Raw genomic sequence first — 27,847 nt, forward strand, 5'->3', positions numbered from 1 at the left:
GCCTGGTTACCAGGGGTGAGGGGCATGGCTGTATCCCATAGAATGGCACCGCAGTAAGCTTTGTTGGGAGGATAAGCTCGTGCAGTTCAAGAAGTTCCTCAACCTTGTCCTCTGATTTTGATGCTGTTCCGGTATGGAGGATTCTGGAGGGTTGCCAGTAACACTGTCCATCATTTGTTATTTCTTTTATAAAAATAAGGTTACTTTGGTCAATCCCCCTTGGATCTCAAGTCAACCTGAATTTTGACTTTCAATTCTTCATTCAAAATGTATGGTGATGCTAATACAACACTGTAAATCAACCACGTGCTAAGTCACTCAGTTGTGTCTGACTCTGTGACCCGATGAACTGTAGCATGCCAGGCTCCTTTGTTCATGGGATTCTCCAGGCAAGGATAACTGGAGTGGGTTGCCATGCCCTCCCTCCAGGTAAATCAACTATACACCAATAAAAATCTAAAATGAAAAAAGTATGGTGATGTATTTTCAAAAATACTCCTACCGACGAAATTCCTTTTAATAAAGAGCTCACTAAAATATCTAAGTATCTAATATCGTTCATCACTTCATGAGTAAACGGGGCTTGACACCCCATCGGCACTCCTGGACAGACGAATTTTCAGGAGAGCTTTCTGAGCTACAAACACTGCTCCTGATTGCACTTTATTCTCCAATGTATTTTACAAGGTGTCCACTTGCTCACTTGAGTAACACACAATTTGTTATTTTCTGTTGTAAATAGAGCTCATCTGACAAAGTATTACCATGAAACAATAGTCACTGTTGAAATGTGTGTGTTATCTACAAATAAATTGTGTTTTAAATCCAGATTACTTTTGGAGGCGAAGCAACTTCCAAAAAAGACTGAAGGCCATTTCATGCTGTATTGTTTTCAACAAAACTGCTTCCCAAAATGGCGTGAAATGGGAGCAATGATGGCGGTGGAGGAGACCACATCTGGCAGCCATCTGTCAAAAACCATGGACAGCAAAAGAAACCTTGGTCGGGAAAAATACCAGTTACACAGAACAGATTTCACAAATTTGGAAAAAATAAATACTTAAAAATCATATTTAAATGATACAAAATTGGAGCCATCAGCATCTCCCAAGAGACCATCTCTGGCTCAGCCACCTGGGGAGCTTCGTGAGGCTGCTCTTCCTCACTTAGCCACCCTCCGGGCGGTGGAGGTCGGAAAATGCTCTCTACAGCACGGCTGCTCTTTCAGAAGCACTTTTCAGCGCCTTCCAGGGGCCTAGGGTGGTCGTCTCAGTGCTGCTGTGTGATCCTTTGACCCGATGGTGACCACTATGCTCTGGGAGGCCCTCTCTACTGTCTACTCTTTGGGGAGCCTCCTCAAGTCCGGAGCTGCTCAGTGACCAGGGCAACACGGGAAGGACCCCCAGGAGGCAGGCACATAGGACCTTGCCCTGCTCTGTAGCGGCCTCAGGGACACGGAAAGACTGAGCTGAGAAGATATACCACATTGTGGCTTCTTTCTGAAGCTGAGAATGCTGTATTATAAAAAAAAAAAAAAAAAAAAACTTGGACCTGCAATCAAAGTAATAAAAACTGTAGGAAAAATCTGGCACCTTACCTTTGTTCTGACAAAGAAGGACTTGTCTTCAGTCTCCATGAGGTAGAAGAGGAAGTTGCTGGAACACGCCTCCCTCACCACTCGCTCCAGCTTGACGCGCAGGCTGGAGCACAGGTCGGCCACCAGGTCCTCGTAGGAGGTGGGCTGTGGGCTGCAGACACAGAGCTCGCGGGGCATGGCCGCTCCCAAAGCCAACGGCGGTTCTGTGTCCTGGACCACCTGGCGGCTGCTCAGCATCACCTTGTTGAACTCGGCATACTCGCTGAGAATGACAGCGATGTCATTGCGCGAGTCTTTCAATGTACTGTTGTATTTCAGCTTGTGGAGGTGGAAGGAGGCGGTCTGATTCTGGTCTGAGTTTGTGAGGTGATTTCTACCGTGGCCACACCTCTTCTTCCAGGAGGAGGAGCGGTCCACATGGTTGGGCATCTGATGCACGACTGTCACCACAAGAGGACTCCTGCTTCGGGAGGCGGGAGGCAGCCCCAGGCATGTGGGCATTGGGGTCCCAGGAAAAGCCCCGGTGGTGACCTGGGATGGGGGCTCCTTTGGAAAGGCACTGGGGAAGAGGGCAGAATGCTGAGCAGCTCCCATCTTCACAATTTGTTTCAGTTTGTGTGCAAAACGCAGGTGCTCCAAGTCTAAAGTGTTCTGGGTGAGGTCGTCGGTTCTCTGCCAGGTGTCCATCCAGGAGCTGAGCAAGCCACACGGGGCCATGCCCCTGGGGCGCTGCCTCAAGCCGTGCAGGCTTCTTGGGGTGTCTCTGAGCTCTCTGGTCACGGTGAAGTTGGCGTAGCTCCTGGGGACCCCGCAGACATCTCGGATTTGGACGTAACAGGGCACACACATAGCTTCCTTCTTCAGTCCACCCAGCCAACTTCTGGGAGGAATGCTGGTCTCCAGCCCTGGAGCCTGGCTCGCGTAGCCCCAGTTGTGGTGATCACTGGTGTTCAGGCTCAGGAAAGAGTCGTGACTGTCTTTGGATGCACCTTCTCTTTTCCCAGTGTGGCCATATTGTGAAGCACGGGACTCTTCTGTGTTGTATCTGGGGTGTCCATACTCACCCACAGAGTCCTGATCTGAGTCTCCAGACAGGGGTTCATAGTAGATGTCAGAGAGCACACCCACACCCATGCCTCCGCCTGTGCCTGCCTCGCCCACACTCACACGTTGCAGCTGCTCTTCAGAGACCCCACCAATGGGAGGTGCACCAGATCGGGGAGCAAAGGACGCATTGGGCTCTGGACTGGCACTCTCGCCATGGGCTGCAGTACCTGGGTGAGCATCAGCCTGCAGGTACGTAGGGAGAAGTCCACCACGGAGCAGATCCCATACTGCACACGGCGACCCTTCCTGCAGCAGACAGGCTGGCTCCTGTCTGCCTTGTGGGGAGCTGGTGAGCACCTGGGGGCTGGCACCTCCTGGATCCACGGCTCTTCCCTGTAACTCGGCTCCACTATCCTCACTGTCGAGCAGATGGGTCATCCTGACAACCGGGACTTCCTGTGTCGGGAACCCTGTCCCCGTGTTGCTGGGGCCTGTGCTGTGGGCTGCGGTAGCCCCGCCCGAGGGGAGTGCAGGCTTGGGGAGCTCTGGTTGCCTGTGGGTCTGCACACCCTCAGCTCCAGCAACTGGGTCAGAGCGCAAGGACTTAACCAGGATGTAACAGCATTCGTGTGTTTTCACATCACTGCTCAAAACATCTTCAGGAAGGCTCTGAGTGCTGGTCACCACAGCACCTGGTGTGGCTGTAGAAACAAACATGTCAGCAGACTTGTTTTCAGGGATCTCTGCAGGACTGAAGGGCTCACTGGTCTCCAGGACACGATGATGTGGGTGGGGGCTGCAGGTCTCCACACCCATGGGCTGCAGTGGGTATCCTGACGATACCAGGTTTTCAAGAGAACCTCCGTACATGACAGTGCAGGCAGGCTGGGTTACCGTGCCATCGCAGTCTGGCCCCTTTCCTGAGAGGGAGAAGCCCTTCCCACATTTACTCTGGCCAGTTTCCTGAGTGACGTCACCAGGAAGGATTAAGAATCTACCTTTTCTTTCTGCGCGGTTCTGTAATTGTAGAGGTGTTTCAGCAGAAAGCTGCATCTGCTGTACCTGAGCTGAGTTATCCTGTTCCACTGGATGGGTGGCAGTAACAAGAGAACTTTCCTTTTCTGTTATGGCCAAATCTCCTGACTCGACCTTGGAGAGGCTGGTGCTTTTCTCACCAAGCGCGTCACACTGTTTCAGACCACATGGAGATGTGGCCTGAGCTGGTGGTGCTTCTTCCACTGGTGCCTGGGGGTCAGGGCTGGAAGCTGGTGACACTTCTTCAATCAAGGAACCAAATGGGAAGTCAGAGGCAAGGTGTACTTCCTCCGCAACCTCCAGGGTACACGTTTCTTTAGAAAGTATGAAAGCCACTGTCTGTAAATGATCACCTTTTCCCTCTTTGTTTTCTGCTGGTTTCACAGACGTGTTAGCAGCAGAGTTCACATCTCTGTTTTCTATGAAAGGAACCTCTTCAGGCACGAGTATTTCCTCTGCCATCTCCTGAAGGTCTATGCAGGGTAGCGGGGCCTCCCGCAGTTGCTCCACTTCACCAGTGGGCGCTTCTTCCCTAGGACTCGTGGGTGGTGATAGGGTGAGAGTGAGGTCAAGGTTGGAATCCTCCTCTGATACCTTGAGGCTGACCTCCTCTCCATTCACAGACAGGCCTGCTTCTTTGGTAAATGTGGAATTAAATGATTGAATACTAATATTTTCACTGTTCAGACCACTCTTGTCCTTCTTTAGTTCTGAAGAGCCACACAGAGTATTCCTTAGTGATGTGATGCAGTTAAGGGAATCCTTTTTTCCCAAGGGGGCAGAGGCTGACGATGGAACCACTTCAACCTGGGACGGCTCTATTATTTCTTCTGAAGAGATGCTCAAGAGATTCTGTGTTGGGAGAAGGAATTCTTGAGAGAGTTTCATTTCTTCTCTGGGTAACAAGTAATTTGGACTTTTAGCCAATGGTAATGCTTCCATTACCATGGGATTATCAGATGGTGAAGGTGAGCCTGCCACAGCCTGTCCCTTCTGTAAGGAACATGTTTCTTCAGCAAGTGTCTCTCTACGCACTGAGGAGGCATGGAGGTACTGAGTGCCCTTTGGTCCTGACACCGCCAGTGAGGGGTTTTCCCCAAGGCCCTGCATCTGTGACTTTTCAAATGTGGACACAGGATGTCTAAGGCTTGCAGCAGGTGACACCTGTTTAGTCAACTCCACGTTAAAGGCTGTTGGTTTGTCAGCTCTGTTGACAGCTTCTGTCTGTACTGGCATGTAGGCACTTTTTTCCAAAGTGAGTGTAACTGGTTCCAGATTAATCATCACATACCCCATATCACCCTTCCCCTCCAACAATGGCTGACATTCTTTGTTTATGGGGCTGCTACACTGGGTAAGGCCCTGCAGAGCATCTGCTTCTGTTTCCCTTTGTGCATGAAAAACATCAACTTTGCTCTCAAGGGTGCTATACACAGACTTCTGACAAATCATTGATGGACTGTTGATCTCATCATAAGTCTTGGCAAATGTGGTTTGTGGGGCAGTATCATTATAAGAGGTCACTTGTGTGTTATCAAGAGGCTCAAAGGTTTCATCTTCACCAGGAATAGAAGGTCCATTAGCTTGAGTGTTTCCAATGCAAGGAAGCACAAGATTGGAAGTCTCCAGTTTACCTGATGACTCTTGTTCAGCTTTCCCCCTAATTATCTGAAATGATTAAAGCAAAATAAATAAATAAAAAAACCGAGAGTCTAAAATACATAATTTTTAAAAAATTTACACATGGGAAGAACAGACAAAGAACGATTTTAGCTAGCTCTGTCCTTTTGAATCTTCACAGGGCAGAGACCAAGCAAATCCCTCTTCTTACATAGGCTTAAAATACACCCGAGAGAGAGATTTTTTTAAAATACACACACAAAAGCTCCAATAAACACTATTCTAGGTAAGACACAGTAAGTATTATTCAGCTCAGAGAGAATAAGTAATTGGCCCCAAATCACTCTACTAAAAAGCTACATAATTATGGCTGGCTCCTAGATCATCTGACCCTTACGATTCTTTTCTTATTTTCATTTCTTCAATCAGGATGGTAGATAAGCTCCAACAGCAGACAACGTGGAGTTTGAAAACTTAAGTTTCTGGCATTATAATCCTGTACACAGAGAATCCACTTTCCTAAAAGAAATCAGTGCCTTGTTTTGAAAGTGATTTTATGTACAAAAAAATTTCTTCAAAAGTAATACCAGCATTTTTGGTATTCAGCTTTACTGACCTCATTATTATAAGAACAGATGAAATTCTGGCTTTCTGGGCTTTCCTGGTGACCCACTGTTGCAAACATTTCTTTCTGTTCATTCTGCACCCAGAGCTCCAGGCCTCTCACAGGAGACGGCTTTGTGAAAGGACGCAGGGGGTCAGCGTCAGGGCAGGACACCTCAGCTGCATGGCCTCTGGGAGCCTCACTGGCCTCCACCAGAGGGTCTACGGAGAACCTCTCTACTCTGGAGGGCTCCTCGATTTCACCAAACTCAAATGACTCTAGTGTGCTATTTATGGACACGTATTTTGCTGGGTTGCTGTGTTCAACGACTTTCCGGGATGACCGCACAACTTTGTTCTGTCTGCTATAAAACAGAGCCACCCACATATGCAGCAGAAGCTTCACCTCTTCCACATTATCTGGTAAATCAGTATTCCAGGGCCTGAGGGTTTAAAGAAGGAACAAATGAAAATAGTTGAAGATGACTCTTTTAGATGACTGTCATATCATAAAGCAAGTGCCTTCATCATTAACCTTAGTTTTTATGTTCAGTTTTCTTTTAAAATTACATGCTGCTGCTGCTAAGTTGCTTCAGTCGTGGTCCACTCTCTGCGACCCCATAGATGGCAGCCTACCAGGATCCTCCGCCCATGGGATTTTCCAGGCAAGAGTATTGGAGTGGATTGCCATGGCCTTCTCCAAAAATTACATGAGCATGAAATAAAAATAAGACAAAAATGAAGTTAATTAACAAATAATTACAATGCATCTCATCCCTTCTTTTTACAGAGACAGAGCAAGGAGCTGGAAATCAGAGTTTTAAGTGACTTCTTTCCAAACACAAACTCTGTGAATGCAAGAACCATGATCAGAACATAGGCCTTTCCGTTCTGAGCCTGGGGCTCTCCCCAAATTCAATGCAAGCTCTCCTGGGACAAAACAGATACCTTATGTGAATAATGGCTTCAGTGACTTCCCAAATCCTCATCTCTTGGCTTCTGGGAAGTCTGGCCAACTCATTTCTTTTCTAATTCTACATGTCTAACAGTTGGGAAGTCTGAAGATTAAAGTAGTCAGGCAGTTCAACAGAACTGCACTGTTTTCAGATCCAAGCTTTGAAGACTCTCCTGAAACCAGAAGGGAGACAGAACACACTTCTGGCCATGTGCCAGGCCAAAGAACAGCAGAGCGAGTGCAGTGAGTCAGAGGGGTTACAGAGTGGGGCTTCAGTGAAGCAGGGTTCAGGGGAAGGAAGTGACCCTCCTGAGCAAATGCAGGCTCTTAGGTGTGAGCTGGTCCTGGAGCGAGAGGAGTCCGAAGGAATTCAGGGCCTCGCACAAGCATCATCCCCCTGCTAGGTGCTAAGGTCACAGGCCAATGCTCACTGCTAACAGTGATAGTCACTGTTCAATACCAGCCTGTCACCATGCAAACCCTCATACATGGCTATTATTAAACTCATGTTAAAAACATTGCCCACAGACTGTCACCCTTCGCAGGTGTCATCTGGACACTGGTGAGAAATGTAGACTCTCAGGCCCTACCCCAAACAGAGTCAGAACCCACAGTTCAGTGAGCTCCCAGGTTGAGTATCAGGAAGGGCCAGAAGTGCTGTTCTGAGAGCTGGGGGAGCCTTGACTCAACACCGAGGCTGGTCCATGCTCCAAAGCCAGTGCTCTTAGCTCTCCGCTATTCTGCCTTGATCCCTAAGGAAATTTCTAGAAAAACCCCATGTAAACATGCTCACTCACAGCAATGTTACCAACTTGACAAGCTACAAGTTTTGTTTTTTAAATTATTTACTTATGTGGCTGCACTGGGTCTTAGTTGAAGCACATGGGATCTAGTTCCCTGACTAGGGATTGAACCTAATCCTAATCCTGCTTGGGGAAGGAGGAATCTCAGCCACTGGACCACCAGGGAAGTCCCCAGGTAATTCTTTAAATGTTTCTTCTGGGATTCAGTCTGCAAAGCATTATTCCTTTACCTCACTATTTTCCACCAAGATCTTATTTACAGATTACAATTCAAGGACCAGAAAGACTCATGAAGGAGCATCTCAATGATCCACTGCTCAGTGTTACTCCCCATTTACTGGATTTTACACCCTTCTTTCTCCCTCCTCAGAATGAGCACAGTATCCGTTCTCCCTACATCGAGGTATCTACCCAATGTCGCCCCTACTCACCCATGCAGTGCTCTGACCACAGTCTTCTCCAGAGGGTTGTTGGTGTACTTGCTGTCTAAGCTGAAAGAGTAATCTGCTTCACATGTGAACGTGACCTTAAAGGAGCCGTCACAGCAGAATACGGTGTGTGAGGAGCAGCGGAAGTCCTGCGTGCCAGTGGGCAGCAACCTGCCCCTGTGCCTGAAGGCCAGGGCCATGGAGAGCTTCTGTAGCGGGGACTTCATCTTCGTGCGCAGGAAGGGTATTACCTTCCCCACAGGGGTCCCCATGTCAGAGCCTTTGGTGCTGGTCTTGGCAAAGGCCAGGGCTGGGCTCCCCCTCTTTGAATGTTCTGCGAGGAGCAGGGCGTAGGAATGCTCCGCAGCCACGAAAGAGCTCTGGCTTGCATCGGAACTCTCGTGGATCTCCTTGGGAAGTGCTGGCTGGGCTTCTGCAGGCGCCCAACTGCCAGGACCCACGCTCTCTTCCTCTGGGCTGACTGTGGGGTCTGACGACAGCCTACTCTGGTCAGAGGACGGCTTGGGTGACGGCCCACCTTTCTGACTTTTAACTCCTCTGTGGTATTCGTGGTCTGATGTCCCACGCAAAGGCTGTTCTTTAGAAAGCAGAACACTGTTTTGCGGCGGCTCCAGGGACCCGGAGAGGTTTCTGGGCTCGGGGGATGTCGTGCTAGAGGTAGCAGCACTCAGAGCCAGGTCGGCCAGCATGTTAAGGGCCTGGGAGTCACAGCCGACAACGGAGGTTTCAGTCGGGGCTTTTGGGGCCACCGTGACATGTTCTGGTTGGGCTGTATTTATGCTAATAACATCTTGACCACTGGAAATTTCTGATTGAAGCTGTAAAGCAGTTTCTCCTTTGGCTTCAGTGTAAAAGAAAAAAAGATATATAACATTTGATTTCCATAGAACTAATTCTTTGTTGTATTACGATGGCTCAATGAAAGTCAACAGTTAAGGGGATGTATTTAAGAAAAACCTCTTGGTATGTTGCAAAGTTTGTATTAAGTTTTTATTATCAGACTGAGGTCTTGTCCAGTTCCCTGAGGCTTTATAATGTGTTTACCAGAAGAACCAGTCCTAAGGAGTATGCATATTAATTTAAAAAAAAATCACCCTTTGAAACTGCATGTACTGATCTACACACAAGGCATATTGCTCAGCTAGAGAAATAAGACAAAGACAAAAAAATAAAAAACCAACCACCCTCAAAACAAGAAAACAAGACTTCTGCCTTCAGAGGGCTTACAGTCTAGTGAGAATCTAAGAGTTTCTAAGTTTAAAGTGTATATTATAGAATGTTAATATACTTCCTTAGAAATTATTTTACAAGTTACTACAAAAATCACCTAAGTTCAAAACAGAGACGATTTTAACCATACTGATGTTTAAATATAATGTTATGATAAGAATAAAACATGAGAACTGTTTTAAGAATATTCTGAATGACCAATTAACTTCAAGTTTTAAAACTTCAGTTTTTACATTGAAAACATTTCCCCTCTACTCTGCAAAAAAGCAAATCTCCTCATCTACTGATAATTCTTTCAGCAGGTAGTCAACTCTCCCCATGTGCCTTTGGTCAGAAAACACACGCTCAGGTGGTTTACTTGCCTTCTCAGCGTTCTTAAAAGTGGTTACCACAAAGGACAAAGCTCACAACAGTACCAGGCAGTGAGTCCCTGTAGCAGGTGGCTAGATGGACAGAAAAGCCAACTGTGCCCCTCTTTATAACTAGAAATAGCAGGTCTGACATGAATTACCAACCTGTCTCCAAAGGCCAGTGACAATACATTTATAGCGGAAACTCTGGCTTATGAGGTCATCAAACAAAAAGATGAGAGTGTGTGTATGGTGAGGAGGGTGGAATTAATCAAGCACTGCCCAGTTTTTATTTAACATATAAAGCTCCAAGGGAGTGAGGTGGGAGAAAGTGACCCAGAGAGCTGTCTCATGAACTCCCTGGGTGTACTGGAAACACGAAATCCATTTTAGGATCGATGTATGTGCTGACAGTTCATTCTACCCTTTAATACCATGGCTCCTACACCGAGTGTCATTCTGGATAGAATCAAGCGAAAGAGTTCATTTTAATAAATATGTGTCATTTCAGGTAACGGAGAAGGCACTGGCAACCACTCCAGTACTCTTGCCTGGAAAATCCCATGGACGGAAGGCTGTAGTCCATGGGGTCGCTAAGAGTCATGTCACTTTCCCTTTTCCCTTTCATGCACTGGAGAAGGAAATGGCAACCCACTCCAGTGTTCTTGCCTGGAGAATCCCAGGGACCGGGGAGCCTGGTGGGCTGCTGTCTACGGGGTCGCACAGAGTCGGACACGACTGAAGCAACTTAGCAGCAGCATTTCAAGTAAATCACTTAAGTACTGACTTGTTAGAGGTTTTCAATTCATTAAAAATACAATACTGTTTATCTCTTTTAAGAAATATAGATAAGAACATGCCAAATGAATTATAAAAATAGAGATTTCAATAAATAAAAACTATATTGAAAACTTTAAAAAGGACAGAAAACTATTCGTTTCAGTAACAAAATGACTGAGCCTTCTTAAACTCTAATATTTCAAGTAAAAGAAATGAAGCAGATTAAGACATAAAAGAAAAATTAAGACATTATTTAAAAGGTGGTAATCTTACAGTTTTAACTTGGAATATGGCTGCACAATGTATACAGACATTTGCAATATAAGTCAGCCTTTTCCTGAATGCATATTGTGAAAACTTTGCATTTTCTGCCAATGACATCATATACCTCCTCCCACTAATGGACTAGCCTGCAAGTATCTGGAGGCCAGTTCAGCACAAGGAATTCTAATGACATGGCAAAGAATACAATGCATTACGTATGTGTCTATGCTCATCCTGTTTACAAACTAATTGGAAAGACAGGACCAAGTCACACTAGATAACTGGAAGAGTATGAATGCAATTCTTTAATGTTCTCAAAAGCCCAAAAGGAACTGAAAGAACGGAGAGATGAGTGCAGATCAGAGCCCCAGAAAACGCCTCCATGTGACTGAGCTGAGCACAGGCGACGCACAGCAGTGACCCCAGGTGCGGAGTGTGGGAGCCCGGCACAGGGAAACGGCAAGGGAGAGACGTGGAGCCCTGGGGAGACTACCTTGTGACCGCCTGGGGTGACAAGCAGACTCTCTATAGGCTGTACAGTGATGAGATTTCAGAACATCTTCAGTCATAAACAACTTTGAACAAACTGAGGAAAGGGACTTCCCTATAGGTCCAGTGGTTAAGACTCCGTGCCTCCAATGTGGGGGGCATGGGTTTTGCTGCAGTGAGGTGCACTTGAAAACTAAAAGAAAAAAAAGAGGAAAGAAAAAACCAAGCTCATCGGTAATACCATCACATCAACAAAAGTTTCTTTCCCTGAATTCCACCTAAGATTTTTTTAAAAATCTAAAGAGAGATAAGAGAGAAAGCAGAATCATGAGATTAGACAGAAAACTGATAGGATTACAAAGGTATGAGGAAATGAAGGTTTTTCTAAACAAGAAACAGCACCATGTAGCACAACAGACTCAAAACTGAAGACCCTGTAAATGGTGCAGGTCTTGCCAAGTGGTGGGGGCTGCACTGCACTCAGAGAGCGTGGGCACGAGATCGGTGTGGAGCGAGGAGAAGAGCCAAGGCCACGGTGATTGAGAACTTTCCAGTGATGAGGAGCTTCCAGCAGGTGGAACACAGAAGCTCTCATAAAGAGATTCCGTTATCCTCTTCCACAAATGCAGAACTAAATAAATTTAATGCCTTTTAAGACCAAATACAGCATTCTGGATTCCTGACTGCTTTGAACCACCTCTTTACAGTTCCCTCTGGGCAGACTTATAACCGTCTCCTTTTTATAACTGATTATGGTCCAGGAAAGTACTGCCATATGCTATTGCTTGTGAATTTAGTCACTTAAAAAGACCATTTATACTTTAACTCTGGTAAACTGTTCCTGTTCAGGCTTTCTGGAAACTGAAAAGTAGGTTTTACTTAGTAAAGGCAAGAATCTTCACACTTTCCTAATTTATTCACAATAGGAAACCAAGTTACTCGTCCTGTCAGAGTCTGAACTACAGAAGACAGCAAGGACCTAACAGACTTCAGCTGATCTCATACTAGTCAATATACTATCTTGCAATCTTGATTAGTCTGTATTGTGGTGCTGAAATATATAGGAAGTGTGTTTCTTACCAGGTTGTGGCTGTTTTCTGAGTCTTGGATTCTGATTGCCTTTTACTATATTTACCCTCTGTTTCTGTGGAGGTTTCTTCATGGGTGGCTTAGCCGTTGGAACAGGTGTGTCTGGAGAGGTCGCTCGTCTCCTTGCCCTTTTAGCATTCGTTGCCACTGGAACATCTTTAGAACTAGGAGCTTCTTGGGCTTTCCTACCCAGTTTGGGTATCTGTACAAACTGTGTAGTCAGCACCTCAGCACCTTATGCAGAAAAGACACCATTTTTTAAGGGGTGGGGGCTCACATATTTATCAGCATAGCTTTCTCCTTTGATTTCTTTTGTTGTGTGGGGAATAACTTTAGTAATGGGGAATAAAATATAAAATTTGGGATAGTTCATTAACAATTTTTTTTTAAACAAAGCAAGAGTTAAAAACCTCTCACATAAGTATAAAAATATGAACTTGTTAAGTCTGGTCTATCTATCCAGATTAGAAGAAAATATCAGAGTAGTAACTTTATAAAAATAAAACAACAATTAAAAAAAAATTCCATAATCTTTGCTGACTGATGTAACAGGTAAGGCTGAATATTCTAGTTCACAGCACTGGGACAAATAATTCAATTTACCCAAAAGCGACAGAGGTCCCATGAAGTGACGTGGTTGAAACCGTAAGCACACTGCAGAGATGAGACTGCAGATTCACAAAGACCTTACATGTTTTTCTTCACTACACCTAAATATTAATACCAAAGCCTTAACACCCGCCTGAAAAAAATCACCTCTTAAGAGAAGATGCAGGAAGGTACACTGAAAAAAATCCTCAACCTACTCCCCTTATGGCAGAAAGTGAAGAAAAACTAAAAAGCCTCTTGATGAAAGCAAAAGAGGAGAGTGAAAAAGTTGGCTTAAAACTGAACATTCAGAAAAGTAAGATCGTGGCATCCGGTCCCATCACTTCATGGCAAATAAACGGGGAAACAATGGAAACACTGAGAGACTATTTTTTTGGGCTCCCAAACCACTGCAGATGGTGACTGCAGTCATGAAATTAAAAAACGCTTGCTCCTTGGAAGAAAAGCTATGGTTTTTCCAGTATTCGTGTATGGATGTGAGAGCTGGACTATAAAGAAAGCTGAGCGCTGAAGAATTGATGCTTTTGAACTGTGGTGTAGAAGAAGAATTGAGAGTCCTTTGGACTGCAAGGACATCCAACCAGTCCATCCTAAAGGAAATCATCCCTGAATATTCATTGGAAGGACTGAAGCTGAAGCTCCAATACTTTGGTGGCCACCTGATGTGAAGAACTGAATCATTGGAAAAGACCCTGATGCTGGGAAAGATTGAAGGTGGGAGGAGAAGGGACGACAGAGGATGAGACAGTTGGATGGCATCAATGACTCAATGGATATAAGTTTAAGTAAGCTCCAGGAGTTGGTGATGGACAGGGAAGCCTGGCGTGTTGCAGTCCATGGGGTTGCAAAGAGTCGGACACAACTGAGCAACTGAACTGAACTGAACTTACAAAATGCTCAGCTTTACTTCTCAGGGAAAGAGCTAAAGGTGGAGGGAGATGAGAAAAAAACTATTAATGACCTGCTTGTATCACACATAGCAAGTGTTTCAATGCTTTAAGAGTTGAAAAAAATGTTAATAAATGTTCCCTGTGAAAACTGTTTTCCACATTGTTTCCTGTGAAAACTATTTTCCATACTGACTATATAAAATTATCATACCTCTGAATGTTTGTAAACATTTTAAATTCACATCATATAGAAAATACTATTTCTAATTGCAAACAGAAAAATGATACTAAACAGTGTAAGAATGTGATGGTTATTAGTGAAATATAAAAAAGAGACCAATTTCATTTTATGTTTTTGAAAATCAGAGGAATAAGTGGTTTTTTAAAAAGCTTTTAGGGCTCTCTTAATGTTGGACATTTCCCTGGGTTTAATTATTTTCTTCCCTACTAAACTAATAAAGGCAACAGAGCAGCATAGTTTTGTCTGTTCCAGAATAAGACTTCTGATTCTACATCAGTTACAATTTTTAAACATTTTGCCATTAAAAAAGGCAAAATATAAATCAAACAGGAAAATGAAAGTGAAACTGAAAGTCACTCAGTCATGTCCGACTTTTTGTGACCCCATGGACTATACAGTCCATGGAATTCTCCAGGCCAGAATACTGGAGTGGGTAGCCTTTCCTTTCTCCAGGGGATCTTCCCAACCCAGGCATCTAACCCAGGTCTCCTGCATAAAAGTGGAAAATGATTAATACTAAATTGAGAAGAGAAAGGAAACAAGATAAGATGATCAAGACGAGGGGACATGTAAGATCTGCACGGGCAGGAAGTGAACACCTCTCATGACCCAGGTCCTGGGAAGAAAAGGGGAAACATGACCCTGCAGGGACCACCCTGCTTATCTGCATCACTCAACAGCATGTTTCTCAAACTGCGCACAATAACCCAGGGGTGGACTGTCAAATAAACCTAGTGGGCTGCAACCAGAATTCTTTATTAAATGAAACAGAATATATCAGATTATACTGCACAAAGTTAGGGTAAATGTTTTCTGAAATTTCTGTTTCAGTATGTATGCATTTGTGTATACTGGACTAAAACATAAAACACATTTCTTACAGTGGATGAAATTTAAAATGTTTTGAGAAATAGTGACAACATATATGTTGAATTACAGATAATATATTTAACACCTTTAAGTAAATTCATATAGAGAAGAAAGCCAATATGGCCTGGAATGTGTGCGGGAAAGTGTGTGTCTGCTTCATGCTGCCCTTCTTTCCACCACCTTCCTAAACACACACACCATTTCTCAAACTATAATTGGTCAGAAATAACTATTTGTTAAACCAAAGGGTAAAATCTTAATTATCTAGGATCCTGGGGGATCCACACATCTCCAGTATTTCTTCTTTAGGCATCAAGTGTTAAATTCACAACATGACAGACAAGGCCAGCTAAGACACATGCTCATAAGCAGCCTCCCGCTTTGCCTGCGATCAAGTACAGAGATGATGGGGAAATGCCTAAGGGGCTCTGGCCACAGTCTGCTCGCCCTTCTCAAAGAGAACATGGAGCGTAAGTTCCCTCAGTTCAGTCACTCACTCATGTCTGACTCTTTGCGACCCCATGGACTGCAACACGCTAGGACTCCCTGTCCATCACCAACTCCCGGAGCTTACTCAAACTCATGTCCATTGAGTCGGTGATGCCATCCAACCATCTCATCCTCTGTCATCCCCTTCTCCTCCCACCTTCAATCTTTCCCAGCATCAGAGTCTTTTCCAATGAGTCAGTTCTTTCTATTAGGTGGCCAAAGTACTGGAGTTTCAGCTTTGGCATCAGTCCTTCCAATGAATATTCAGGACTAATTTCCTTTAAGTTCTCTATTTTTAAACAAATACACTACACATATCTGAGGGGGCTCTAAGCCAGAGTTGTGCTGTCTGCTGTGCTCTGCTGGCTAAAGTGCACTTGACTGACACTACATGGCTCTGGATGCGGGCTCCTACTCAGTTTTCAGGGACAACAAAACCACTTGTGAACTGTTTCTTTACATACGTCTCCAGGCCACTGGACACTGGTTTCAGTAGGTCTGTACCAGACAGCAGGTCCAGGTGACCACCTTTAGAACACATCAAGGGTTAGAACTCTGCCCCAGGGTGCTCTGGTTGTGGAGGCCCAGGTGGACCCTCTTTAGATGTGCTCAGGCCGTCACTCAAAACTTTCTACCAGTTGCTCTTAGTGTGCCTGATGTTAGGAGATCCTATCCAATCTGTCCCAGGGCAGTTCAGAAACTGAAAGACCTTATTTCTTAGAAAGGTAAGTAAATAACTAAGTGGCAACTGGAGCAGTTTTACAAGTGAATAAGGGCTTCTGGTGGGCAGGCTTTTGTCCTGTTGACTTTCACCTGTCACCTCGATCAGTGCTCCCCAGCTCTAGTGTGCATACAAGCCATCGGGAGAGAACACCTCACAGATGCCACCAAGCTATGGTCCAGGACTGTCACACAGGGTGGGGACATAACGTTTGAAAACCCACATGATGTGCTTACCTCTTTTTCTCCTCTGAGGAAACTGTCCTTTGACTAGCTTGAGAGTCGTGGAAGAGGCGGGACCCTTGTTTTCTCTAGCAGGAGTCCTTTTGGGGAAGGGTCGGTACAAGCTCACCCTTTTACTCTGTACCATGGGCAGCTTGCTTGCCTTTCTCTTGGGCTGCACTCTCAGATTTGGTGCTAGGCTCAGTGGGACCAGAGCTCCCTGTCTTGCTTGAAACACGTCTTCAGAGTTATTTCCAGTTTCTGTATCTTTTCTTCCTTCTGCCTCTGAGTTGTGAAATTCAGGATCTGGAGTCATCACTAAAGAAAAGCCTGCATCGCATATCCCATCTGAAATAGAAGGAGACTGAGGACGCTCTGCCAATAGACCTAACACAGTAGACACTCCCAAAATGTACCCGCTCGCATTTGAAAAGTAAGACTTCAGCTGAGTTAAAGACTGTAAAGGGCACTTTTCAGCTGGAGGAGTCAAGTCAAAACCACTGGACACTTGGCCAGAGAAGCCAGTTTCTTTAAATCCGTCCTGGGAAGCAGCAGTCAGTGGAGGGCTTTTGTTCACCTTGGACAAGTCTTGGAAATTATGCTTTACTAATGTGTTTAGAGAGATTCCTTTTTCAGAAAATGATTTCTTTGCTTCTAGCAGGGCACAATTGAGGGCAGGCAAAACGGGCACCACCTTCAATGAGATGTTGTCTTCAACTTTCAAGTCTGTAAGACCTAAAATATATATGCATGTATTAAAAACCTGAACTTTTTTTTTCCCCAAAAATCATGCAGGAAAAAAAATGCTTTATATTACAAAATTATAGGATGGTTAAATATGATGAGTGTTTCAAATGGTAATCTAAATAGCAATTAATAGAAGGCTTATGAATGCACTTAATGAACATATATATGAAAATACATACAGAATCAAAACAGAGTCATTCAGGAGGGATGACAAGGTGAGAATTAAGAAGGCAGGCCTGCCTCCAGCTTTGAAAAATAGCACTGGCTCTTAGAGTTGGCAGAGTTGCTTTTCTGTTCTTATCTGTACCTTATATGACCTACTTCAAACTCTCTTAACAAGGTATTCAAAGGTGAAAACGTCCTTTGGTTCGCATTTTGACTTTCCTTTTTCTTCTAGCTTTATTGAGATATAATTGAAATACGGCACTGTGTACATTCAGAATTTACAGCATAATGATTTGACTTACATACATCATTAAACAGTTACCTCAGTAAGTCTAGTGAACAACCATCATACCATATAGATACAAAATTAAAGAAATAAAGTTTTTTTCCTTGTGATGGGAACCAACTGAACTCAAACAAAGTAAACCCCTAAGTAACCCTCAAGTTAATATTATGTAACTAGACTGACTGGAAAATCCCACGGACGGAGGTGCCTGGTAGGCTGCAGTCCATGGGGTCTCTAAGAGTCGGACACGACTGAGCGACTTTACTTTCACTTTTCACTTTCCTGCATTGGAGAAGGAAATGGCAACCCACTCCAGTGTTCTTGCCTGGAGAATCCCAGGGATGGGGGAGCCTGGTGGGGTGCTGTCTACAGGGTCGCACAGTGTCGGACACGAATGAAGCGACATAGCAGCAGCAGCAGCAGCAGCAGCAGCAGCAGCAGCAGACTGACTAGTCTGTGTTCCTCAATGAAGGAAGAGTGGTAATGGACTCATTAAAGTGATAATCAGGCTTACACCTGACAGCTCTGCGTCAGAGGCTAGACCATGCTTATTCTCCAGTTTTATTCATTATCTCCCCTGACCAGAGCCTTTCTGGACTTTGTTTCCTAACTACCCTCTGAAATTCTAATACCACCGATCTACTGTATATCTATTTATACTAGATAAATAGATGAGTAATACTTTTTGCCCCTAATAGACAATTCCTGGTCCTGGGGAAGGAGACAAGCAGTCCAGATAAAGGCAAGTGCTTCTGTGAAGACCTTAAGTCCTACTGACGGGGAGACTTTGATGAAACTACTTCCTGGCTATTGCTCTTCAAGAACAAATGAATCCAGTTTTGGACACGCTGAATGTGAAGAATATCTGAGACACCTAAGTGGAAAGAGATGTCAATAGGCAGGTGGATACTGAGTGGGAACAGACAAGCAAGGATAAGCCTGCAGAAATGAAGGACTGACCAGGCAGAGTAAAGGGGGAAAGTTATTTTAGAGAAGGAAACAGTTGCCAGAGTCATGTGCTGCTGGGGGTTTAAGATGAGGACTGAAACGTGGCCCACAGCTGTCGTGGACTGCCTGTGCCCTTACCTGCTGCTGGTGGAGGTGAGTGGAATAAATGCAACCCGTGTAGACCTGTCTGCTCCTCTCTAAAACCTACACATAATGAGAATCAGAAGAAAATCAGGTTGCTGATTTGATACTAGTAAACATATTGGAAAACATTTTTTCAAAAAAGTGGTCCTTACCTGTTTCGTACATTAAGGCTGATGACGTAAGTAAAATGAAAAATTCTCGATCTTCTAAGCATTTGATGATTGCCTTAAACATAAAAAAGCAAGAAAGAAGATTCAATTTCCTTCTCCTTCTACCACATTCTTCAGTGATTTTTAACCTTATGAAAAGTTAAGGAAAAAGATTCTTGAAATGTTAGTATTTATGGGAAGCAGAACAATTTTGTCCCCTAGTATCAGAAATTTCAAGTCCCTTACTGCTCAAATAATCTTTGCTTTGTTAGGGCTACATATAATAAATAACTGGAATATCAAGGGTTAGTTTTTGGATAGTGTTCAACTATGTAACAAATCAATCAGAAACTTTTCTCATTGTCCTGTTTGACATTTGCTGTGTAAGTATCTGCTCTGTTTCCCTTTAGCCACTACAAATTCAAGGTCAATCAGACCTATGATTAGCATCAATAAGCTCAAGTTAACACAAAACATATCACAGAATCCTGGAACTAGAAAAACTGGAAGATATCATCCATTAAAGGAATCCTTTCCACAGCATACTAGGAGACGGGGACAGGGAGGCCTGGTGTGCTGCGATTCACGGGGTCGTGAAGAGTCGGACACGACTGAGCGACTGAACTGAATAACAGGCAATAACATCATTAGGTCCCTGGTAATAAGAAATGCAGACAGAAAATGCAGCTCTTCTTTCCCATTATTCACCATTTCAAAAGCCTATATACATATAACAAAGACAAAATCCAATGTTCATATAATAATCATTGAGTTAAAAAACAAAGAATAAAACATACCACTTCATGAAGAGACAAAATACTGTATTTCAAAAATTGACAGGTCATAAGCCTACAAATCTGATAAATTAATAAATCATTCACTAACAACTCAAGTATGAAAAAAAGACTTCTAATTCTTTACTAGAATGCTACCCACAGGAACCATCACTATGGTGCGTCTCCATATGTTTCTCCCACAGTCCCTGTGTATCAAGTTCTCAATTTCAGGGAAAATAATAATTATATGTTAAATGGATGACTCTTACCAACTGTTCCCTTGTAATGGATTCTATTAGTTTATCTACTTTCTCCCCCCGTTTGTTTGAGAGCTCCACCTCATACATATTGAAGCATATGTCTTGGCAACAGACTGTGGAAAAAAATCAGAAACACAGAACATTTCTTATTTTTAAATACTATGATGCTTTTTTTTTTTTAACAACCGGTTTATTCATTTTATATTTTAAAAGAAGAAATAGGAATACTATTCAAAAAACATGGATCATTCAATGTTCTTGGTTATAAAACCCCTTAATAAAAAATTACTGTATACAGTATTTAAAAACAATGCTTTTATTTATACTACACTAATATAAAGTTAACAAGACAAATAAATATATATAAATAAAAAACATCAATGTTGCCATGAATTAATCTAAATGACTAAGAACTTTCCTTCTCATGTTTTCTGCTTTATTTCATTTAAAAGTACAGGTGACCCTTGAATGCCTCTCCCTCAACCCCCTGTGCAGTCAGTATTTCCAATATATGATTACCCTGGGTAATCATGATTCCACATCCAAGGACTGGGTGGTACTGTAATATGCACTACTGAAAAAAAACTGCTTATAAGTAGACTTAAGCAATTCAAATCTGTGTTGTTCCAGAGTCAGTGGTAAATAAATAAAAACAACCACAAAACCTCTGTTCTCCTTGAAAGTAATGATTACGAGTTTCCAACTGTTTGTAAGCGTATCTCTGCTTAATTCCCTCAGTATTCTATATTAAAGCTAGTCTCTGCCATATTAAATGAAACTACCATTCATCACTTTGAGCTGGCCTCCCAGGAACTGAATCACATGGTTACTCTATCCCTTTCACAAAAGACCCTTTTAAGAATCACTTAAGGGAAAAACAGAAGTAAGGAGGGAGAGAAAGTGTGTGTGCACGCATGTATGTGTATGAGAGAGTGGAAAACAACTGGAACAAAGCTCAGGACACGCAGTGTACCATGACATCTGAACAGACCTTTGTGCTCCATGTAATTCTGTTTTTTAAAAGCAGCTTCTGGTAGTCTCTCTTTCAAAGATGACACTTTCATTACATACTTAAAATCTAGTTCATGTGGTCTAAAAAACAAAACAATATCATGTAATGTAATAAACACTAAAACTAGAGCTTCAAAATTTCGATTTTCTAATATAAATGAAAACAAAACTATTAAAATCACAAAAATTTTTAAATCTATAAACTCTAAATCAAATAATGTATATATTCATAAATACTAGAGATTTTTGGGTATATGACCTTATAAATTGGCTTCCCCGGTGGCTCAGACAATAAAAAATCTGCCTGCAATGCAGGAGATCCCTGGGTCAGGAAGATACCCTGAAGAAGGGAATGGCAATCCACTCCAGTACTCTTGCCTGGAGAATCCTATGCACCAAGAAGCCTGGCAGGCTATAGTCCACGGGGTCACGAAGAGTCAGGCATGACAAGACTATCCATGGGGTCACAAAGAGTCATGCATGACTGAGGACTAACACCTCATAAACCATGGTTTGCAAATATGTTCACATTAACTGAATGCATGCATTTTCGTTATAACCAAAATATCCATAAGTGTGGAATAATTATGTATTCTGGAATGGAATGAGAATCTTCTAGAAATTATACCACATAAGAGTTGAAAGCTTTCGACAATACAGGACTGCCTACCATGCAGGGCCACATAAAGAACCACATCTAGACTAGCACCATTTCCTTCTTTAAAACTTAGTTAGAAATACTTGTACACTTACGGATACCTCCTTTTCCTCCTAAATACTTCTCTGTGTGCACTTTTAAGAAAAACATTTCCTTCTATAACCACACACACACACACAAAAGATATACCCATCTGAATGCAGAGATCCAAAGAATAGCAAGGAGAGATAAGAAGGCCTTCCTAAGTGATCAATGCAAAGAAATAGAGGTAAACAATAGAATGGGAACGACTAGAGATCTTTTCTAGAAAATCAGAGATACCAAGGGAACATTTCATGCAAAGATGGGCACATTAAAGGACAGAAATGGTATGGACCTAACAGAAGCAGAAGATATTAAGAAGGCATGGCACTAATACACAGAAGAACTATACAAAAAAATATCTTAATGACCCAGATAACCATGAGGGTTTGATCACTCACCTGGAGCCAGACATCCTGGAGTGCGAAGTCAAGTAGGCCTTAGGAAGCATCACTAGGAACAAAGCTAGTGGAGGTGATGGAATCCCAGCTGAGTTATTTCAAATCCTAAAAGATGATGCTGCACTCAATATGCCAGCAAATTTGGAAAACTTCAGCAGTGGCCACAAGACCAGGAAACGTCAGATTTCATTCCAATCCCAAAGAAAGGCAATGCCAGAGAATGCTCAAACTACTGCACAATCACACTCATCTCACACGCTAGCAAGTAATGCTCAAAATTCTCCAAGTGAGATTGGTATGTGAATCATTCAATAGTATGTGAACTGAGAAGTTCCAAATGTTCAAGTTGGATTTAGAAAAGGCAGAGGAACCAGAGAACAAATTGCCAACATCCGTTGCATCATCGAAAAGCAAGAGAGTTTCAGAAAATCATCTATTTCTGCTTTATTGACTACTCCAAAGCCTTTGACTGTGTGGAACACAACAAACTGTGGAAAATTCTTAAAGAGCTGGGAATACCAGACCACCTTACCTGCCTCCTGAGAAATCTGTATGCAGGTCAAGAAGCAACAGTTAGAACTGGACAAGGAACAATAGACTGGTTCCAAATTGGGAAAGGAGTACGTCAAGGCTGTATATTGTCACCCTGCTTATTTAACTTATATGCAGTGTTCATCATGCAAAATGCCAGGCTGAATGAATCCCAAGCTGAAATCAAGACTGCCGGGAGAAATATCAATAACCTCAGATACACAGATGACACCACCCTTATGGCAGAAGCAAAGAACTAAAGAGCCTCTTGATGAAAGTGAAAGAGGAGAGTGAAAAAGTTGTCTTAAAACTTGACATTCAGAAAACTAAGATCGTGGAATCTGGTCCCATCACTTCATGGCAAATAGACGGGGAAACAATGTCAGACTTTATCTTTTTGGGCTCCAAAATCACTGCAGATGTTGACTGCAGCCATGAAATTAAAAGATGCTTGCTCCTTGGAAGAAAAGCTATGACCAACCTAGACAACATATTAAAAAGCAGAGATATTACTTAGCCAACAAAGGTCCATCAAGTATGGTTTTTCCAGTAGTCATGTATGGATGTGAGAGTTGGACTATAAAGAAAGCTGAGCACCACCGAAAATTGATGCTTTTGAATTATGGTGCTGGAGAAGACTGTTGGGAATCCCTTGGACTGCAAAGAGATCCAACTAGTCCATCCTAAAGGAAATCAGTCCTGAATATTCATTGGAAGGACTGAAGCTGAAGCTCCAATATTTTGGCCACCTGATGCGAAGAACTTATTTACTGGGCAAGACCCTGATGCTGGGAAAGACTGAAGGCGGAGGGAGAAGGGGACAACAGAGGATGAGATGGTTGGGTGGCATCACCGACTCAATGGACCAGCTCTGGGAGTTGGTAATGGACAGGGAAGCCTTGCGTGCTGTAGTCCATGGAGTCGCAAAGAGTCAGACACGACTGAGCGATTGAACTGACTGAACTGATATAACCACAAAACAATTAGCAAACTCAAGACATCAACGATACAGTACAGTTCTTTAATCTACAGCACTCACTAAGGTACCTGGTAACAAGAGAAGGCACTGCTTTTTTCTGGTTCAGAATCCAATCCAGCATGACACACGACACTTATGTCTCTCTCATCTCCTTCAACCTGCAACAGTCTTCATCTTCACTGACCTTGATATTTCTGAATAATACAGGCCATTTACTTTGCAGACTGTCCCTCAATCTGGGCATGTCTGATGTTTCCTCCTGATTAGACTGGCAGGAACACCACAGACATGATATCGTGTTATTCTCTGTGCATTGTGTCATTCTCTGTGCGTCATGTCAGGAAGCTCCTGATGTTTATTTCTTTCCTGGTGATGTTACCTTATCCACTGAGTTAAAATGCGCCCGAGGTCAGGGGCAGCAGCCGAGAGGAGCAACCCCACGTCCAAGGAGCGGTGGCTGCGCAGGTGCAGGAGGGCTGAGAGGAGCTACTCCACGTTCAAGGTCAGGAGGGGCAGCCGTGAGGAGATACCCCACGTCCAAGGTAAGAGAAACCCAAGTAAGATGGTAGGTGTTGCAAGAGGGCACCAGAGGGCAGACATACTCAAACCATAATCACAGAAAACTAGTCAATCTGATCACACAGACCACAGCCTAACTCAATGAAACTAAGCCATGCCCTGTGGGGCCACCCAAGACGGACGGGTCTTGGTGGAAGGGTCTGACAGAATGTGGTCCACTGGAGAAGGGAATGGCAAACCACTTCAGTATTCTTGCCTTGAGAACCCCATGAACAGTATGAAAAGGCAAAATGGTAGGATACTGAAAGAGGAACTCCTCAGGTCAGTAGGTGCCCAATATGCTACTGGAGATCAGTGGAGAAATAACTCCAGAAAGAGTGAAGGGATGGAGCCAAAGCAAAAACAATACCCAGCTGTGGATGTGACTGGTGATAGAAGCAAAGTCTGATGTTGTAAAGAGCAATATTGCATAGGAACCTGGAATGTCAGGTCCATAAATCAAGGCAAATTGGAAGTGGTCAAACAGGAGATGGCAAGAGTGAACGTCAACATTCTAGGAATCAGTGAACTAAAATGGACTGGAATGGGTGAATTTAACTCAGATGACCATTATATCTACTACTGTGGGCAAGAATCCCTTAGAAGAAATGCAGTAGCCATCATAGTCAACAAGAGAGTCCGAAATGCAGTACTTGGATGCAATCTGAAAAATTACAGAATGATCTCTGTTCATTTCCAAGGCAAACCATTCAATATCACAGTAATCTAAGCTTATGCTCCAACCAGTAATGCTGAAGAAGCTGAAGTTGAATGGTTCTATGAAGACCTACAAGACATTTTAGAACTAACATGCAAAAAACAGATGTCCTTTTCATCATAGGGGACTGGAATGCAAAAGTAGGAAGTCAAGAAACACCTGGAGTAACAGGCAAATTTGGCCTTGGAATATGGAATGAAGCAGGGCAAAGACTAATAGAGTTTTGCCAAGAAAATGCACTGGTCACAGCAAACACCCTCTTCCAACAACACAAGAGAATACACGTGGACATCACCAGATGGTCAACACCGAAATCAAACTGATTATATTCTTTGCAGCCAAAGATGGAGAAGCTCTTTACAGTCAGCAGAAACAAGACCGGGAGCTGACTGTGGCTCAGATCATCAACTCCTTATTGCCGAATTCAGACTGAAGAAAGTAGGGAAAACCACTAGACCATTCAGGTATGACCTAAATCAAATCCCTTATGATTATACAATGGAAGTGAGAAATAGATTTAAGGGACTAGATCTGATACAGTGCCTGATGAACTATGGACCGAGGTTCGTGACACTGTACAGGAGACAAGGATCAAGACCATCCCCATGGAAAAGAAATGCAAAAAAGCAAAATGGCTGTCTGAGAAGGTCTTATAAATAGGTGTAAAAAGAAGAGAAGTGAAAAGCAAAGGAGAAAAGGAAAGATATTCCCACTTGAATGCAGAGTTCCAAAGAATAGCAAGGAGAGATAAGAAAGCCTTCCTTAGTGATCAGTGCAAAGAAACAAAGCAAAACAACAGAATGGGAAAGACTAGAGATCTCTTCAAGAAAATTAGAGATAACACGGGAATATTTCATGCAAAGATGGGCACATTAAAGGACAGAAATGGTATGGACCTAACAGAAGCAGAAGATATTAAGGAAAGGTGGCAAGAATACACAGAAGACACAGAAGAATGGTACAAAAAAGATCCTCATGACCCAGATAATCACAATGGTGTGATCACTCACCTAGAGCCAGACATCCTGGAATGTAAAGTCAAGTGGGCCTTAGGAAGCATCACTAGGAACAAAACTAGTGAAGGTGATGGAATTCCAGTTGAGCTATTTCAAATCCTGAAAGATGATGCTGTGAAAGTGCTGCACTTAATATGCCAGCAGATTTGGAAAACTCAGCAGTGGTCACAGGACTATAAAAGGTCAATTTTCATTCCAATCCCAAAGAAAGGCAATGCCAAAGAATGCTCAAACTACCACACAATTGCACTCATCTCACATGCTAGTAAAGTAATGCTCAAAATTCTCCAAGCCAGGCTTCAGCAATACATGAACCGTAAACTTCCAGATGTTCAAGCTGGTTTTAGAAAAGGCAGAGGAACCAGAGATCAAATTGCCAGCATCCGCTGGATCATCGAAAAAGCAAGAGAGTTTCAGAAAAACATCTATTTCTGCTTTATTGACTATGCCAAAGCCTTTAACTGTGTGGACCACAATAAACTGTGGAAAATTCTGGAAGAGATGGGAATACCAGACCAGCTGACCTGCCTCTTGAGAAACCTGTATGCAGGTCAGGAAGCAACAGTTAGAACTGGACATGGAACAACAGACTGGTTCCAAATAGGAAAAGGAGTACGTCAAGGCTGTATATTGTCACCCTGCTTATTTAACTTATATGCAGAGTACATCATGAGAAAAGCTGGGCTGGAAGAAGCAAAAGCTGGAATCAAGATTGCCGGGAGAAATATCAATAACCTCAGATATGCAGATGACACCACCCTTATGGCAGAAAGTGAAGAGGAACTAAAAAGCCTCTTGCTGAAAGAGAAAGAGGAGAGTGAAAAGTTGGCTTAAAGCTCAACATTCAGAAAACTAAGATCAGGGCATCTGGTCCCATCAGATAGATGGGGAAATAGATGGGGAAACAGTGGAAACAGTGTGAGACTTTATTTTTTGGGGCTCCAAAATCACTGCAGATGGTGATTGCAGCCATGAAATTAAAAGACACTTACTCCTTGGAAGGAAAGTTATGACCAACCTAGACAGCATATTAAAAAACAGAGATATTACTTTGCCAAGAAAGGTCCGTCTAGTCAAGGCTATGGTTTTTCCAGTGGTCATGTACAGATCTCAGAGTTGGACTGTGAAAAAAGCTCAGCGCTGAATAATTGATGCTTTTGAACTGTGGTGCTGGAGAAGACTCTTGAGAGTCCCTTGGACTGCAAGGTGATCCAACCAGTCTATTCTAAAGGATATCAGTCCTGGGTGTTCATTGGAAGGACTGATGCTAAAGCTGAAACTCCAAAACTTTGGCCACCTCATGCGAATAGCTGACTCAGTGGAAAACACCCTGATGCTGGGAGGGATTGAGGGCAGGAGGAGAAGGGGACGACAGAGTATGAGATGGCTGGATGGCATCACCGACTTGATGGACATGAGTTTGAGTAGACTCCTGGAGTTGGTGATGGACAGGGCGGCCTGGCGTGCTGCAGTTCATAGGGTTGCAAAGAGTCGGACACGACTGAGCAACTGAACTGAACTGAACTGAGTTAAAATGCCATGTGCAGCTTCTTCTATTATAAGGTCTGTGTTTTTTCCTTTGTGAAATATGTAAATTCCATCAAACTTCCACCTACTTTATCAAGCCTCCATTGATCATTATGATGTTGCCAAAATGTGATTTCCTAATTTCATCACTCTTTCTACACTTACTGCTGCTGCTGCTAACTCACTTGTCGTGTCCGACTCTGTGCAATCCTATAGACGGCAGCCTATCAGGCTCCCCCGTCCTTGGGATTCTCCAGGCAAGAACACTGGAGTGGCTTCTACACTTACTAGTTGTACTCTGTACAACTACTGAGACTGTGTGCTGCAGCTCCTGAAGCCTGCACTCCTAAAGCCTGTGCTGCTCAACGAGAGAAGCCACCACTATGAGCTGTCCCAGTACTGCAACTAGAGAGTAGCCCCCTGCTCACCATAACTAGAGAAAGTTGCACAAAGCAATGAAGGCTCATGCAATCTAAATAAACAAACAAACATAAAACTTCTAAAAAGAGCCAATAAAAAGAAAATTATTTCTAATAGAAC

General features: G+C 43.3%; 1 protein-coding gene across 6 annotated transcripts in view; it reads right to left on the minus strand.

The window, feature by feature from the left end:
* TASOR2 (transcription activation suppressor family member 2) overlaps window positions 1-27,847 on the minus strand; it is a 62,834-nt gene that overhangs the window by 4,446 nt on the left and 30,541 nt on the right. For 3 of the 6 annotated variants that reach the window (XM_070381205.1, XM_070381204.1, XM_070381203.1), the window contains 10 exons: window positions 20,819-20,919; window positions 19,837-19,940; window positions 18,795-18,867; window positions 18,637-18,702; window positions 16,368-17,087; window positions 12,303-12,545; window positions 11,227-11,415; window positions 8,092-8,950; window positions 5,916-6,345; window positions 1,598-5,347 (listed from right to left, as the gene is read on the minus strand). In XM_070381205.1, the coding sequence (XP_070237306.1) occupies window positions 1,598-5,347; window positions 5,916-6,345; window positions 8,092-8,950; window positions 11,227-11,415; window positions 12,303-12,545; window positions 16,368-17,087; window positions 18,637-18,702; window positions 18,795-18,867; window positions 19,837-19,940; window positions 20,819-20,919 (6,535 nt within the window). Of the gene's footprint in view, window positions 1-1,597; window positions 5,348-5,915; window positions 6,346-8,091; window positions 8,951-11,226; window positions 11,416-12,302; window positions 12,546-16,367; window positions 17,088-18,636; window positions 18,703-18,794; window positions 18,868-19,836; window positions 19,941-20,818; window positions 20,920-21,978; window positions 22,062-27,847 lie in introns of those variants that run through there. The other 3 variants (XM_070381208.1, XM_070381206.1, XM_070381207.1) reach the window with 3 other exon arrangements.

The sequence above is a fragment of the Bos mutus genome, chromosome 13 (genome assembly GCF_027580195.1).
Source record: "Bos mutus isolate GX-2022 chromosome 13, NWIPB_WYAK_1.1, whole genome shotgun sequence".
NCBI lineage: Eukaryota > Metazoa > Chordata > Mammalia > Artiodactyla > Bovidae > Bos > Bos mutus.